The sequence below is a fragment of the Chanodichthys erythropterus genome, chromosome 19, assembly GCF_024489055.1.
Source record: "Chanodichthys erythropterus isolate Z2021 chromosome 19, ASM2448905v1, whole genome shotgun sequence".
NCBI classification, from domain to species: Eukaryota; Metazoa; Chordata; class Actinopteri; order Cypriniformes; family Xenocyprididae; genus Chanodichthys; species Chanodichthys erythropterus.
The window spans coordinates 24,794,496-24,809,983 of NC_090239.1; the positions used below are offsets into that span (position 1 = coordinate 24,794,496).

Below are 15,488 nucleotides of genomic sequence, written 5' to 3' on the forward strand. Positions count from 1 at the left end.
AGGAATATCTGAAGAATAAATAATGTTTAAACTAGAAATGTATCTTGTTTCCCTCTATCAAAAGAATGACATAAAACATAACTCTCTGAGTAGCATTTTTTTGTGCTTTTTGCCTCAAGTTTGCATGCCTGTAACTCAAGAAGTATTAAAAATATCTTAATATTTTAGATTTTGGTTCTTGAAAAACATTCCTTTTGATATCTACATTTTAAAGGCCCTCAATGGTTCAATCCCAGAGATATGGAGATCTTAATGTGGCTCCATGAGTAAATTGGTAAATTGTGAACATTTTCAGTGATCAAAAACCAAATGTGGGTAACTTTGCAGACAGCTGATTTTATTTTAAAGAGGAATATCTAAAGAAAGTTCAAATTAAAAATATATCTAACTTTTCTATAAGCTCAATATGTGAATGTATGTCCAGATTGTTGAATTTTACCCATTTTCAACGGTCAAGAACCAAATGTAGGTAACTACAGCTGATGTAGGTAAAAACAGCTGATAGTTAAAGTGTTTAAAGAAGATTTAAGATTTAAAGAAGATCTTCATTTTTAAGGCCCTATATGGTTTAATCTCATAGATGTCAATGCGGTAATGTGTAGTTACGATGCTGCGTATTTGAAATCTTGGTAGCTTCGCTGTTAAAATGAACAAAATCCCATATTCTAAATATCCCTAAAACTGATTCATATATAGATTCTTATAAATACACTTATGAGATTAAGTTAATTAACTATTTTCAGTGGATTTTTGTTACTCAAGAGGGTTATGTTTTATGCAATTCTTTTGATAGAGGGAAACAAGATACATTTCTAGTTTTATTTTTCAGATATTCCTCTTTAAATGCAAAAAGTATAAGCTGTGTGCAAAGTGATCCACATTTGGTTTTTGATCACTGAAAATGTTCACAATTTACCAATTTACTCTTGGAGCCACATTAAGATCTCCATATCTCTGGGATTAAGCCATTGAGGGCCTTCGAAATGAAGATATCAAAAGGAAAGTTTTCAAGAACCAGAATTTAAAAGGATATTAAGATATCTTTAATACTTCTTGAGTTACAGGCATGCAAACTTGAGATAAAAAAAAAAAAAAAAAAAAAAACATAAAAAGTGTTTTTTGCCATTTTTTTTTTTTTTTAATCTAAAGTGAAAATTGTGATTGAGTTCAAAATACTGGATTACTCAGTAAATATGCATCTGTGACATTTAATATTTTGGCTTTAATTACTATTTAGGTAAATTTGGTGAATTAGGTAAAAAAAAGGTGAATTATTGAAATATTAATTTATATTCTCAGGTGGTATTCTATATCACGCTAACAGAAATGTCTGGGAATCCCTGATCTGTTAGAGTAAGAAGGAAAAGGAAGAAGAATGTTTTCATACTGAAAGACAAAACAGGAAGCATCCATTTATTTCACCTTTGGAAAGAAAAACCTGAATCCTCACATTAAACAGATCAAAGTACATTCAATCTCTGAAAATGAATCAAATGGACCCGAAAACAGCTGCTTTCAGTCTGGACGTGCATTAGGAATGGATTGAGGAAATAAAAACAACCATTTATGGTTACGATACATGATGTCAATGAAGAGCAAACTACAGATTACAATTGAAGATTGTCATTGCATTCACAGTTTGCATTTAAAAGAAAAGTTTAAACATTGCGGTAGTGTTAAAGATCTATGTGCTATATATCCACCGGTCTGCAGCCAGGAGCTTGCAGTGTCAGCAGCGCTCCTGCGGATCGGGAATCTGGGTGTCATCTTTACACAAGCGCGCTCCGTCTTTATTTGTGCTTGCAGCGCTGGCTCCTCTGCCGATAGATCTCCTCAGTGAACGGTCTGCAAACATGACGAGGTGAACACACACACACATCATAAATCTCAAGGAGCGTACCAGCCTGTGCCTGACACCCTGTGTGTGTGTGTGTGTGTGTGTGTAAGAGATGGCAGAAATAGGGCAGAAAATAAGGCCTGCAACTCTTAGTCAATGATGACACTACTAATTGTCAGTGAAATGAGGGGCTTAACCATCATAAAATGTTAAGAAAACATATGCGCAGTTTTATGGTCTACTCATTAGGCTATATAAACATTTTTAATGTTTTTGAAAGAGTCTCTTCTGCTCATCAAGCCTGTATTTATTGATCAAAAAAAAAAAAAAAAAAAAAAAAAAAAAAATATATATATATATATATATATATATATATATATATATATATATATATATATATATATATAATTACAATTTAAAATAATGGTTTTCTAATTTAATACACTTTAAAATATTTTCAGCATCATTACTCCAGTCTTCAGTGTCACGTGTTCCTTCAGAATTCATTCTGATATGATGATTTAATATCAATGTTGGAAACAGTTGTGCTGGTTAATAATTTTTAGAACTTGTGATACTTTTCCAGGATTCCTTAATGAATAAAGATTTTCAAAATAAAAGTAAAACAACAACAAAAACACTTTTTATCACACATCCTTGCTGAATAAAAGTAGTAATGTCTTTCAAAAAGAAAGGAAAAAAATGACTGACTCCAAACCTTTGAAAGGTATTATAACGGTGTATATTGTTACAAAAGATTTCCTTTTTAACCTTTTAAAATAAGTGCTTAATAAAACTTTTTATTCATCAAATAATCCTGAAAAGAGTATCACGGGTTATAAAGAAATATTAAGCAGCACAACCACATCAATAATCAATCATCATATTAGAAAGATTTCTGAAGGATCATGTGACTGAAACCTGGAGTAATGATGCTGACAAATGCTGATAATAAATTATATTTTAAAGTATATTAAAACAGAAAACCATTATTTTAAATTGTAATAATATTACTGTTTTTTTCTGTATTTTTAAGAGACTTATTTCAAAAACATTAAAAATATTAATGTTTATATATATATATATATATATATATATATATATATATATATATATATATATATATATATATATATATATATATATATATAAAGATTTGGGACATAATAGTCTAAATACAGTTTTTAATGTTACATACATTAAGTTAAAAATTAAACACATTATTTAAAAATAAAATAAATAATAATAATAATAATAAAATAGAATAAAAAATAAAAATAAAAAGTGTTATAGAAAGTTCCAAATGATGCTACTACCTTTTAAAAAGAATGCATATATAGTTTTTTATTCATTTTATTTCAGTTTTAGTTTTAGTTATTTTAGTACATCAACTTAAAATAAATGGAAATGAGAAATATGTTTTAATTTTTAATATTTGATTTGATTTGAGTTAAGGTTTATTGTTTTAGTTAACTCTAATTATTCTGATTTGTACACTCTAAAAAATGCTGGGTTAAAAACAACCCAAGTTGGGTTAAATATGGACAAACCCAGTGATTGGGTTGTTTTAACTCAGTGGTTGGGTTAAATGTTTGACCCAACCTGCTGGGTAGTTTTATTTAACTCAACTATTGTTTAAAAATGACTATATGGCTAGCTTAAAATGAGCCCAAAATATGTTGGAGATTAAAAATCAGACACATAATTACTAGAGGCAACAATAATATCAAAAGGTGAACATTCATTAAAAAGCAATTTAATACATGTTTATTATTTAATTATTATTAATTAAACATATTAATAAATGTTAATTTCGTTTTTGGGTTCATTTTAAGTGATCAATAAAGTAATTTTTAAACATTAGTTGAGTTAAATAAATCTACCCAGCAGGTTGGGTTTAAGATTCAACCCAACAGCTGGGTCAAAACAACCCAATCGCTGGGTTTGTCCATTTTTAACCCAACTTGGGTTGTTTTTAACCAAGCATTTTTTAGAGTGTACCTCCATCTGTATTTTTATCAAATGTGTGGATCCACTCATGAGGAAATCACAGAACAGATTTTCATTGGCTGGTTTTTCTTTCACTTTCTGGTTTAAAGCGGTGTTGGCGCCCTGTGATTATGTGGGAGACAGAGTTCTGTCTAATTTAGCGCATTAGACAGCTCATTCTGCTCTCCTATCATTATCGGTCTGTATGCTCAGACCAGACTGCTAAGAAGCTGTTGTTGTTTTAGTTTTAGTGTTATTAAAGTTCAGTTCTGTGACAGCCTCCTGTCGCCATAGAGACTTTACAGTGTTTTAGTCCCACGTTTATTCCTGTCTAAAAAAAAAAAAGGAAAGGGAAAAAAATGTATTCCCATCACTATAGAAGTTGGCAGGTTTTCTGCTTAACCTTTTTATTGTTGAGTGGGCTGACCTTTCTTCCATCAATTTAGTGCATCTCAGACTGGGTGTGTGCCAATAGCATGCATTTTACTCCATATCTGCACTGCTTTCATTCAAACTTTACACTAGAATTTTAATAAATTCACTAACTTAAATCCCCCTAAACTGCTTGTTATGCTTTTATGGAATTATTTATATTTAAAATGTTTGATTTAACCAATAAAAGCTATTTCAATTCAAGTTGGAGACAGAAGAGACCAAATTAATTGTTATTATTACTGTTATTATCTTAAAAAATATTTCTTGATTTTATGACATCTTTAAAACAATCTGTAGCTTTCAAAAAAAAAAAAAAAAAAAAAAAAAAAACATTGTAAAAAATGTTTATTGAAACTAAGCTGCATAAATGGCTTCTTAAACACTTCTGTAAGGTTTTTCATATGTCTGAACTCATGACCACACATTGATTTGAGCTGATTTTTGAATTAAGAAGGAAAAAACTGTATATTTGAGCAGCACATTTGTGTGGGTTGTAATTCAGACTTTGCAAAAACACTGTTTTTGAAGGATAAACTTTATCCATTTTAAACTTTATCCATTTTATTTTTAACATAATACTGTGTGTGGCCATTTGCAACTTGAATGCGGTCATTCACTTCCAGCTATTTTCTCTGTACAGAAGCAATCCGTTATGCTTCTTGATACTGCAAACTGGTATTTGCCAAATTAATTATCATATCATAAACAAACTGGTTTGTAGTGCAAATAGTTTTTCTACAAGTAATTTCCCTATAGCGGCTAATGAATCAGAAGTGTCCCTACACTGGCTTCCCATAAAATGGATTTTTAAATTTTGCCCTGTGTTTATCTGGTCTTGCACCTCAGTATCTTTGTGTCATTCTTGTCCCTTACTCTCCTACGAAAGTACTTAGGTCATCTGACCAACTTCTGTTGAAAGACCCTCGTTGTTGAATTGAAGGGGGATCATGTATTTGCTAAACTCTGGAACAAGTCGTTGGACAGTTTTAAATCTGCTTTAAAAGCACATTTCTATTCCTTAGTTTTGACTAAGTTTTAAATATAGATATAAGATTTTAGAGTTGGGTATTTATTGTTTTTTATAAACATTATATTATGTTAATGCACTTTGGTTTAACTGGTTGATTTTAAAAGGTTGAGTTGAGCTTTAAGACAAATCTCACCATTTCATGACACAGAACAAATGGATTATGAGTGAAAACTGATACTGATAACACACTTACCCTTCATATGCAATAGCTACTGTGTAGGACACGCCCACCACTGCGGTCAGGACCACCCCTATAGGACTGGCATTCCTAGTGCAAAGAGAAAAACACACCACATATTCACTTAAGGTAAGACACAACAGACTGAGCCAGCGGTTCTTAACCGGTTTGGCCACAGGACCCAAATTTTCCCACAGTCATTAAACCACGACCCAAATTTTTAGGAATTTGAACCAAGCAAATTTATAACACACACACAAGTACCAAGTATGAGCCACCACAGTCATCAAAAATACTGAATTTTGGCTTAAGGTTACAGAAACCAGTTACCATGCTAAATACACAATACCAAGGCAGGAACCATGTCTTGAACATTGGGGGAGCCAATTTTTTATTTTTTTTTTATAAAGCAGAAATAAAAAACAGTGAAGGAAATTCTAGGTCCAGTTGGGAAAAAATCTATTTGCAAATAATATTTGCATTAAAATATGCACATCTAGTTTTATTTGTATGCCTAATATGTCGAAAACGTAAAAGTGTCTCATCACACTCAGGAATTACATGAATCATGAAAATGAATATTTACAATTCACAATTCAGCATATTTGAGAAAAAAGTCGAGTAGTTTGCATCACTGATGTTACTGTCGGTCTTTCAACATTTCGGTCCCACTTTATATTAATTGGCCTTAACTACTATGTACTTACATTTAAATTAATCATTTGACACAATGCACTTATTGTGTACATACATGGTTTTACAATGTACTTATATTTTAAAAACACCTGCATATAATTACATCTGTAATTAATTTCTGTAATTACATTTATAATTACACTGTTTACCCATCCTTTACACCTTACCCCTACCCTTAAACCTACCCATACCATCAAAGCTTTCCCTAACCTTACCTGTACCCCAGCTCAATAGCTGCAAATGTGTTTTGCAATGGGGGTATTTGGCCATTTCTAATTATTTGGGGGGACTCGCTGCATTTTTAGAATGCCATGTCATGAGCGAGACGCTGTAAAAGACAAGAGACGCGAGCGCAACGGTCAAATGCGTCTGTCTAGTGCGTTTATGTAGAAAAACTATGGAAAAATGCATTCTGTCTGACAGAAGAGCAAAGTCTTTGAAGAACAGTCAACAGCTTTCATGCACGTCTTTCAAAATAAAAGTCTTGCATCAGAAAAAACTTTTAGAAATAAGTTTTGTTGTTGTTTCTTTGACTACACACTCCACGATCAAACCTTCCAGCTGAGAAACAATGGGCTAAACCATTGTCTTTTCATGCACTGGTCAATTTTGAGATTTTGGGTTATTTTGGGCTTCTTTAGTGGAAAGTCTTTACTTTACTGCACTTTATCTATTTGCATCTGTGGATTTTAATTACAATAAATGCCTTCAAAAGCGTTTTTTTTCAAGCACTGATTTGGAAATTTTCAGTAGCATGATGTTCAATTACACCAAACTTTACAGTTTTATGAACATTTTATTTTTAAAAACATGGTGAACATTTATTTTTTCTTGATTACATTATATTTCATTTACACCTCCCATATTTTGTTTTTTATGTTTTGCTGTCCTTGTGGAAAAAGTTAAAAGTGCACTGTATTAGACTTTATGCAACTTACTGAATGTAATCAATATTATAAAAGCATTGACTGTATCAACATTAAATAATAAAAATGGCTTGTTACCTAGCATATTTTGGTCTCAGTCTCACCTGACCTGATTTCTACTATTGTTGAGCATAAAATACTGTCAATTACTGCTCATATTGTTGTATTCTCCTCTCTTCTGAATTCATGAAAGCACCTTTTGATAAAAAACGTAACTGAAAACCATTTGTACGTCAATGCAACAACTGCAGTGATAATGTAATACGACCAGACAAATGCTTGACAGAAAGGCCAGTGTCACACATTTTTTGTCAACCAAAGGTGCCATCATAAGAAAAAATCTGAAAAGATGCAAAGGAAACATGAAGAAAATACATTTTAGGTGTAATTATTTGCACCTTAAGGCCATAAACAACAAGTCATAAACATGATGCAAAGGTTTTTAAAAATACGCTGCGTTCAAATATTTGAGGAAGGATAGATTTTTAAATTGTTTTTGAAAGAAGTCTCTTCTGCTCACCAAGCCTGCATTTATTTGATCAAAAATACAGTAAAAATTGTGAAATATTATTCCAATTTAAAATAGCTGTTTTCTATGTGAATATATGTTAAAATGTAATTTATTCCTGTGATCAAAGCTGAATTTTCAGCATCATTACTCCAGTCTTCAGTGTCACATGATCCTTCAGAAATCATATTAATATGATGATTTGATGCTCGAAAAGATACATTTCTTTTTTTTTTCTTCTGGATTCTTTGATGAATAGAAACAGAATTTATTTGAAATAGAAGTACACAATCAATTTAATGCAAAGTATTACTTTCTTTCAAGAAAAAGAAATCTTACTTACCATATTTTTGTGTGAATTGAGATCAGAAATTGAATCAACAGATATATACAAGAAACTAATAATTAGAAAAAGGACTATTTCAGTAGCATGTGTAGTTTGGAAGATATATCCATGTTCAAATGTCATATAGAGGCTTGAATGACTTTGGTAAAGCGATGGTACTTCTGACTTGATTGTGAATCAGATTTTACCTTTAACTGCACAGAGACGTCATTATGTGTGAATGAGGAGCTCAGCGTGAGTTCTAGATCATTACACTCATCCTCGAGGACTTTGCACATTTAAGATCTGAATTATGTATCGAGTGCTGACACTGAAAGGCAACATGCATGAAAAATGAAATTTCCATTGAGTCTGACTATTAGCCTGAAGTAGTGCAAGAGCTGTCGTCATTCAGCAGGTCAGTATGTAATGGCACAGACTGTTATTTCATTCTGCTGATAAAGGCAAGAGATTGAGAAAGCATGAATAGCATATTGTGTTTGATGGATTGACTTTAAGGACGTCAAACAAGGAATCAGAATATGTGTTGCGTTGCTTTTATGCAACAAAATACACTAGATGACCTCACCTTTATAAACATTTAACTGAATGTATTCACCATGAACCAATAAACACTTTGCACACATTAATACCGAATTTTGTCCAGTCTTTACTATCTCTTTTATAATATAATGAATATAACATGAATTGCCACCCAAATTTAATAAAATTAACGAGCTTCTAAGTAACAAATCAAACACTTACTATCAAAACACACGTAATTATCTATATAAAATGTTTGAATTAACAATAAAGTCTTGTGACTTCTCTTCTTGTGACTTCTACTCTTCTTGGTGAAAACCTTTACTGGATGCCCGTGGTCTTCGGGCCCTCAGACAACACTGCATCACTCATCTGCATGATTGTGTCACTGACATTACTAAATGGGCCCAGGAATACTTCTAGAAACCACTGTCGGTAAACACAATCCGCCGTGCCATCTGCAGATGCCAACTAAACCTTTATCATGCAAAAAGAAAGCCTTATGTGAACATGGTCCAGATGCGCCTTCATGTCCTGTGGGCCAAGGCTCATTTAAAATGGACTGTTTCAAAGTTAATAAGTGTTCTATGGTCTGACGAGTCCAAATTTGACATTCTTGTTGGAAATCATGGAGACCATGTCCTCCGGGCTAAAGAGGAGGAAGACCTTCCAGCATGTCATTAGCGTTCAAAAGCCAGCATCTCTGATGGTATGGGGGTGCATAAGTGCATACATTATGGGCAGCTTGCATGTTTTGGAAGGCACTATGAATGCTGAAAGGTATATCAAAGTTTCCAGATGACGTCTATTTCAGGGAAGGCCAATGTGTACTTCAGCAGGACAATGTAAAAGCACATACTGCAGCTATTACAACAGCATGGCTTCATCATAGAAGAGTCCGGGTGCTGAATTGGCCTGCCTGCAGTCCAGATCTTTCACCTATAGAGAACATTTGGCACATCATTAAACAAAAGACGACCACAAACTCTTCAGCAGATGGACACCTATATCAGGCACGAATGGGACCAAATTCCATCACCAAAACTCCAGAAACTCATAACCTTGATGCCCAGATGTCTTCAAACTGTTTTGAAAAAAAGATGAGATGCTACACCATGGTAAACATGCCCCCGTCCCAACTATTTTGAGACCTATAGCAGGCATCAAATTTAAAATGAGCTCATTTTGTGCATAAAATTGTAAAATTGTTTAAACATTTTTTATGTTATCTATGTTTTATTGTGAATAAAATATTGGCTCATGTGATCTGAAAGTCTTTTAGTTTTCATTTCATTCGAATTTAAAAAATGTCCCAACATTTCCAGAATTCTCCTCGCAGGTGGCTGGATGTCTGAGAATAATGGGAATTACAACAATAACTAAACTAAACAAAACAAAACTAACTAAATAAATAAGAATAATAAAATTATACAAAATGTACAGTTGTTTCTTTTGATTATTGGGTGAAATGAAGAAAAGAATCTGTCTCTCCCTGACAGATTCTTATCCTCGGAGAGGCGACACCTCTCACATCCTCTTAATTATTAGCTAAAACTGATGAAGCACAAACAATGTGACCTGGTTAAAGTTCCCTTCTGTAATCAGATCATTTGAGTTGTACTCTTCACATTTACGGTCTGAAATTCAATCAACTTTGTAGTTTGTTCTTCATACTTATGTCCCTTGAGACAAATTTCTTGCCATTGAGAGTCTGATGAAACAGACAGAGTGGTGTCTAATTCACCCTAGTTATTTGCAATGAAATGTGAATTATTAAAAAGCAGAAAATGATTCATTAGTGAAGACATGTATATAAACAAGCATGAAAATAGCCTATGACTTGATTTTAATAATTAATAGGACTCACGTGCAGAGTTGGAAGAAGAATCTGTTTCACTTTTAAATATAACAACGAAACTCATATTCTTTTCAGCTTAACCTTACATTTCCCCTAATAGAGAGTTAACTTATTCAAAAGAATGGATATGGCATGATTTTACTTTTTCCTTTAACTCATTTCAAATGCAAGCTTTTTTATGCAATGTTAAAGAGCACCGAAGAGCATTATATAACCTTCTGGGAAATATTCATTAAACTGAATATGTCGGTAATAACATTTGACTTTGTGTGCCCTTTAATAAATGACTACCTACATGCTCTTCACAAGCATCTGATTTGAGTCATTTGGCTTAATCACATTCTTTCGGCCAATCACAACCGGACTATCTAATTAAAACAGTGATGTCAAGTTCCTTCGTCTCAATGCTTGTGCCGCTGGGCGCAGTAGAACATGATATAGATACGGTCATTATGAAAATGGCTGCCTTCATTGCAAAAAGAAAGTCAGTCTCAACACAGCTGAAGCCTCATATAGGGAATAATATATACTGGAGGGAAACTGGGTTAATGTGGTGGGAGATGAAGCTTCTGCCATCATTTACTCATCCTCATGTCGGCCCAAACCTTGATGACTTTCATAACAGCGATCTAATGCTGAGAAACGGATCACAGTCGATGAGCTGAACTAGAAGTGGATCATCAAGATGAATCATGAATGAATCATTTGAACCAGTTTTGTGAACTGGATCAGCTGAAATTGTTTTTTTTTTTCAACAATTGCACATCGCCTGTCAGTCTGTTTATCACAGACTGTTCGTCCTTGTTCACTGTACACTACATACAATATATAAGATATGCAATTCAAATACTTAATATTTTTGAGTGTATATAATTGCATTGTGATCTATGTGATTATGAGAGTGAGTGAATAATGACAGTTTTCATTTTTGGATGAACTTTTCCTTTAGACTAATATGAGAGAGTAGAGCAAACCAGGGCTGCAGAAAGGAAGTGACAGAAATCTAAATATACTGATCTTAGCTTCTAAGTCACTCCTTTCTTCTTTCTCTACAGATGTCTCCAATGCCAAAACCACAAACTATCACACTAAAATTAACAATTCTAATGATTCCTGCACACTTTTCAAAACCTTCTCTTCTCTTCTTTGCCCTCCTCCCCTCCCTCCCTCCCACATCAACTCTTACAGATGATGACTTTGCCACATTTTTCACACATAAAAAAAACACACAAATTCTCCCCTCCTTCTCCATGCTCTCTGAGGCAGATGTTTCCAAACTCATCCTTTCCAATCACCCTACTACCTGTCCGCTTGACCCTATCCCGACTCATCATCTTCATCTCCTCCTCAACTGTACCTGCACTCACTCACATTATCAATTCTTCTCTTCACACTGGTACATTTCTCACAGCTTTTAAGCAGGCTAGGATTACCCCACTGCTTTAAAAACCCACTCTGAATCCAGTACTTTTAGAAAACTACAGACCGGTATCCCTTCTTCCATTCATTGCAAAGACACTTGAGAGAGTTGTGTTCAACCAACTGTCTACTTTCCTCACACAGAACAACCTCCTTGATAACAACCAGTCTGGCTTCAAGAGTGGCCACTCAACTGAGACTGCCCTGCTCTCAGTTACTGAAGCCTCAAAATCATCAGTACTCATCTTGCTGGATCTGTCTGCTGCTTTTGAAAAGTTATCCACCAGATCCTTCCGTCAACCCTCATGTCGAAGGGCATCTCGGGAACCACACTCCAGTGGTTCAAGTCTTACCTCTCAGGTAGGTCCTTCAGGGTATCTTGGAGACGTGAGGTGTCCAAGTAAAATCATCTTGCTACTGGGGTACCTCAGGGCTCCGTGCTTGGACCGCTTCTCTTTTCCATCTACATGTCATCACTAGGATCTGTCATTCAGGAACATGGTTTCTCCTATCACTGTTATGCTGATGACACACAACTCTACCTCTCATTCCAACCAGATGATCCGATGGTTTCTGGTTACATTGCAGCCTGCCTGACAGCCATATCTTCATGGATGAAGGACCACCACCTTCAGCTCAATCTTGCAAAAACGGAACTACTTGTGGTCAGTGCCAATCCAACACTTCATCATAACCTTTCCATTCAACTTGGGTCGTCAACCATTACTGCTTTCGGGACAGCCAGGAACCTTGGAGTGGTGATGGATGATCGTTTAAGCTTCACAGATCATATCTCTACAACGGCCCAGTCCTGCAGATTTGCCTTGTATAACATTAGGAAGATTAGACCCTTCCTATCAGAGCATTCAACACAAATTCTTGTCCAAGCTCTTGTTTTATCCAGACTGGACTATTGTAATGCTGTCTTGGCAGGCCTTCCAGCATGCACTGTCAAGCCTCTACAACTGATCCAGAATGCTACAGCAAGACGGGTCTTTAATGAGCCGAAGAGAGCACGTCACTCCTCTCTTCATCAGTCTGCATTGGCTGCCAATAGCTGCTCTGGGGCCGTATTCACAAAACATCTTAAGGCAGTGTTTCTAAACCCTTGTCCTGAAGGACCCCCAACACTGCAGGTTTTGTCTTTCTCCCTAATTAAACACACCTGATTCAACTCATCAGCTCATTAGAAGAAACTCCACCACCTGAAATGAGTGTGTCAGACAGAGGAGACTTTCAAAATATGCAGTGTTGGGGGTCCTCCAGGACCAGGGTTGAGAAACACTGTCTTAAGGCTAAAAGTAGCTCCTAACTTGCCGAATTAGGAGAAGCTCTTAAAAATAATGGGCGTGTCAGTCCTAATTTTAGGAGGGAGTCCTAAATTTTTGCTCTAAGAGTATTTCACAAAGCATTTTAGCGATAAAACTAGCTCCTAAATCTGTGAAACGTTAGTAGTCAAGAGGACTCCTAAATCACTAAGACCAAATCACAAATAGTCCTAATCCACTCAAATACACTGTACACCATTGAGGCAATAGAGGATAGAGCCTTGGGTGCCGCAACTTTTCTTCATAAATGCAACATATTTTGATTTATAGATTTAAATTAGGATGAGACGCCAAGGGTACTGAGGGCTCCGAGATGCAAACATCCAAGAGGCGGTCCACAATTCACTGTATAGTTTAATTGGTGATACTGAGCCTACATTTTAAAACCTTTATTTGAATATGGCAACATTTTTATTAAAAATATTTATTTGAATAGGGCAACAATTGTATTTTAAAACCTTTATTTTAATATGGATGCATGACACCTCATTCTACAATATTTCTATGATTAAATCGCTGACTCCTCCCCATCAGCCAATCACTGTGTGTATACTCCATAGCAACGAGGTCAACCCCGCCCTTACTCTTAGCTTAAGACTTCAGTCTATTCCTTAGTAAAAGTTGGTCTCAGCAGCTTTGTGAATAGGTTTTAAGAGAAAACTCTTAGCTAAGAACTTTTACTGCTATTTAGGAGAACTCTTAGTGGTAAGATAAAATGTTTTGTGAATACGGCCCCTGATGTTTGCCTACAGCAACAACCACTGGCTCTGCACCACTATACCTGAACTCACTAGACTTATGCGCCCTCCAGGAGCTTGCGTTCTGCAAGTGAACGACGCCTTGTGGTGCCATCACAAAGGGGCACAAAATCACTCTCACGGACCTTCTCCTGGTCTGTTCCCGGCTGGTGGAATGAGCTGTCATGCTCCATCCGAGCAGCGGAGCCTTTAGCCATTTTCAAATAACTGCTAAAGACATATCTTTCTCGTCAACACTTGACCCAGTAATAGTAGCACTTACTTTTTATTTATATTTTACTTTACTTTTTTCAATTTCTTATTTCTTTCTCCATCTACTTATATAAAAACTTGCTACGAGCACTTTGCTAAAACTGACCTGACACGGCACTTACATACCATTGTACTCATGTCAATTTGATTGCTTCTACTATTCTCATATGTAAGTCACTTTGGAGAAAAGCGTCTGCTAAATGACTAAATGAAATTGTTCTTTTCAACATTTCAACATCATCTTTTATAATTCTTGTGCACACTGACCCACTTCGTAAGCACCGGATGCAGATATACAGACCGGTTTTCAGGAAAAGAGTCATACAGACACACTCACAGGGCTGTAAAATAACTACCAAAATTGCTTTAAATGGCCTCCTGATACTCGTCCTCATGTCCGTTCACAAACGCACGTAGAAGTTACCTAACAAATGGCTCTTCTGCATCACTAGAGGACAGAGGAAGGAAGTTAATTTGATGCAGATTGGTGTCCGATCTCTAGCACGTCAACACCTGCATCTCTGCTCAGGTTATGTTGTGCTTGGAGGCAAACAGGCAGAATCTGCAGACTTTTTCAAGTTTTAAGAGCTGATTTTGGGGCTATTTTTCTGCCCCCAAATTTTCACTTTAATATTTTGTAATTTGATGGGATTTCGTTGTATTAAACAATATTTACTTGTAGATTATTCACAATTTCCTTTTAAAATAATAAATAAAATGACTAAACACCATGGGTCTCATTCATGAAACAAGAGCAGAACGAATTTTTGTGTAAATCGTGTGTAAAGTGGTTCTGGCGTAAATTTTCGGATTCATTAAAATGTTCGTATTTTCCAAATGTTAGTTGGTATGAAAGAAATCTACACCTGCTCCCAGTCACGCGTAAATAGTGCGTTTAACATCCGAATGTTTTGCTCATTAATAAGGCTGCATTTTAATTCACCTTAATAAGGTACATATTTACAGCATTTTGAAAAAAAAATATTATATATAGTAATCACATACGTTTTTTCTTTTTACTTTTGTTGTGAGAGCCAGTAATAAGCTGCGTTCACGTCACCTTGTATTTACCGCTATCTTGAAATGACGTTATATTTGGAGCTGTTCACGTCCTTTTGGTCCTTGGACTGGAAATTATGGGTTTCATGGCACCACTATCAACGCCTAATAAATCAATCTACAGCGGTCAGGTGGTATAGTGGCCACATGTTACATGTGGGAGCTTTCAGAAAACTCCCAGCTTACAAACTGTAATTACGAACTCTACGAGGACGTGAACGCTTTTTACAAGCTAGAATCTTGTAACTACAGGAATTACGAGGCCGCGTGAACGCACCTATAGCATCTGCAAACGGAGCACTTTAATCAAATAATGAATTGATTTCAATAGGGCTGGGCAAACTATG

General features: G+C 35.1%; 1 protein-coding gene across 1 annotated transcript in view; it reads right to left on the reverse strand.

Annotated features, from left to right (window-relative positions):
* Positions 1-1,458: 1,458 nt before the first annotated feature.
* Positions 1,459-15,488, reverse strand: part of pemt (phosphatidylethanolamine N-methyltransferase) — a 98,378-nt gene continuing 84,348 nt past the window's right edge. Inside the window, exons 6-7 of the mRNA XM_067369679.1 lie at positions 5,485-5,559; positions 1,459-1,845 (exon numbers count right to left, since the gene is read on the reverse strand). Coding sequence (XP_067225780.1) covers positions 1,791-1,845; positions 5,485-5,559 — 130 coding nt within the window. The 3' untranslated portion in view covers positions 1,459-1,790. The remainder of the gene's footprint in view (positions 1,846-5,484; positions 5,560-15,488) is intronic.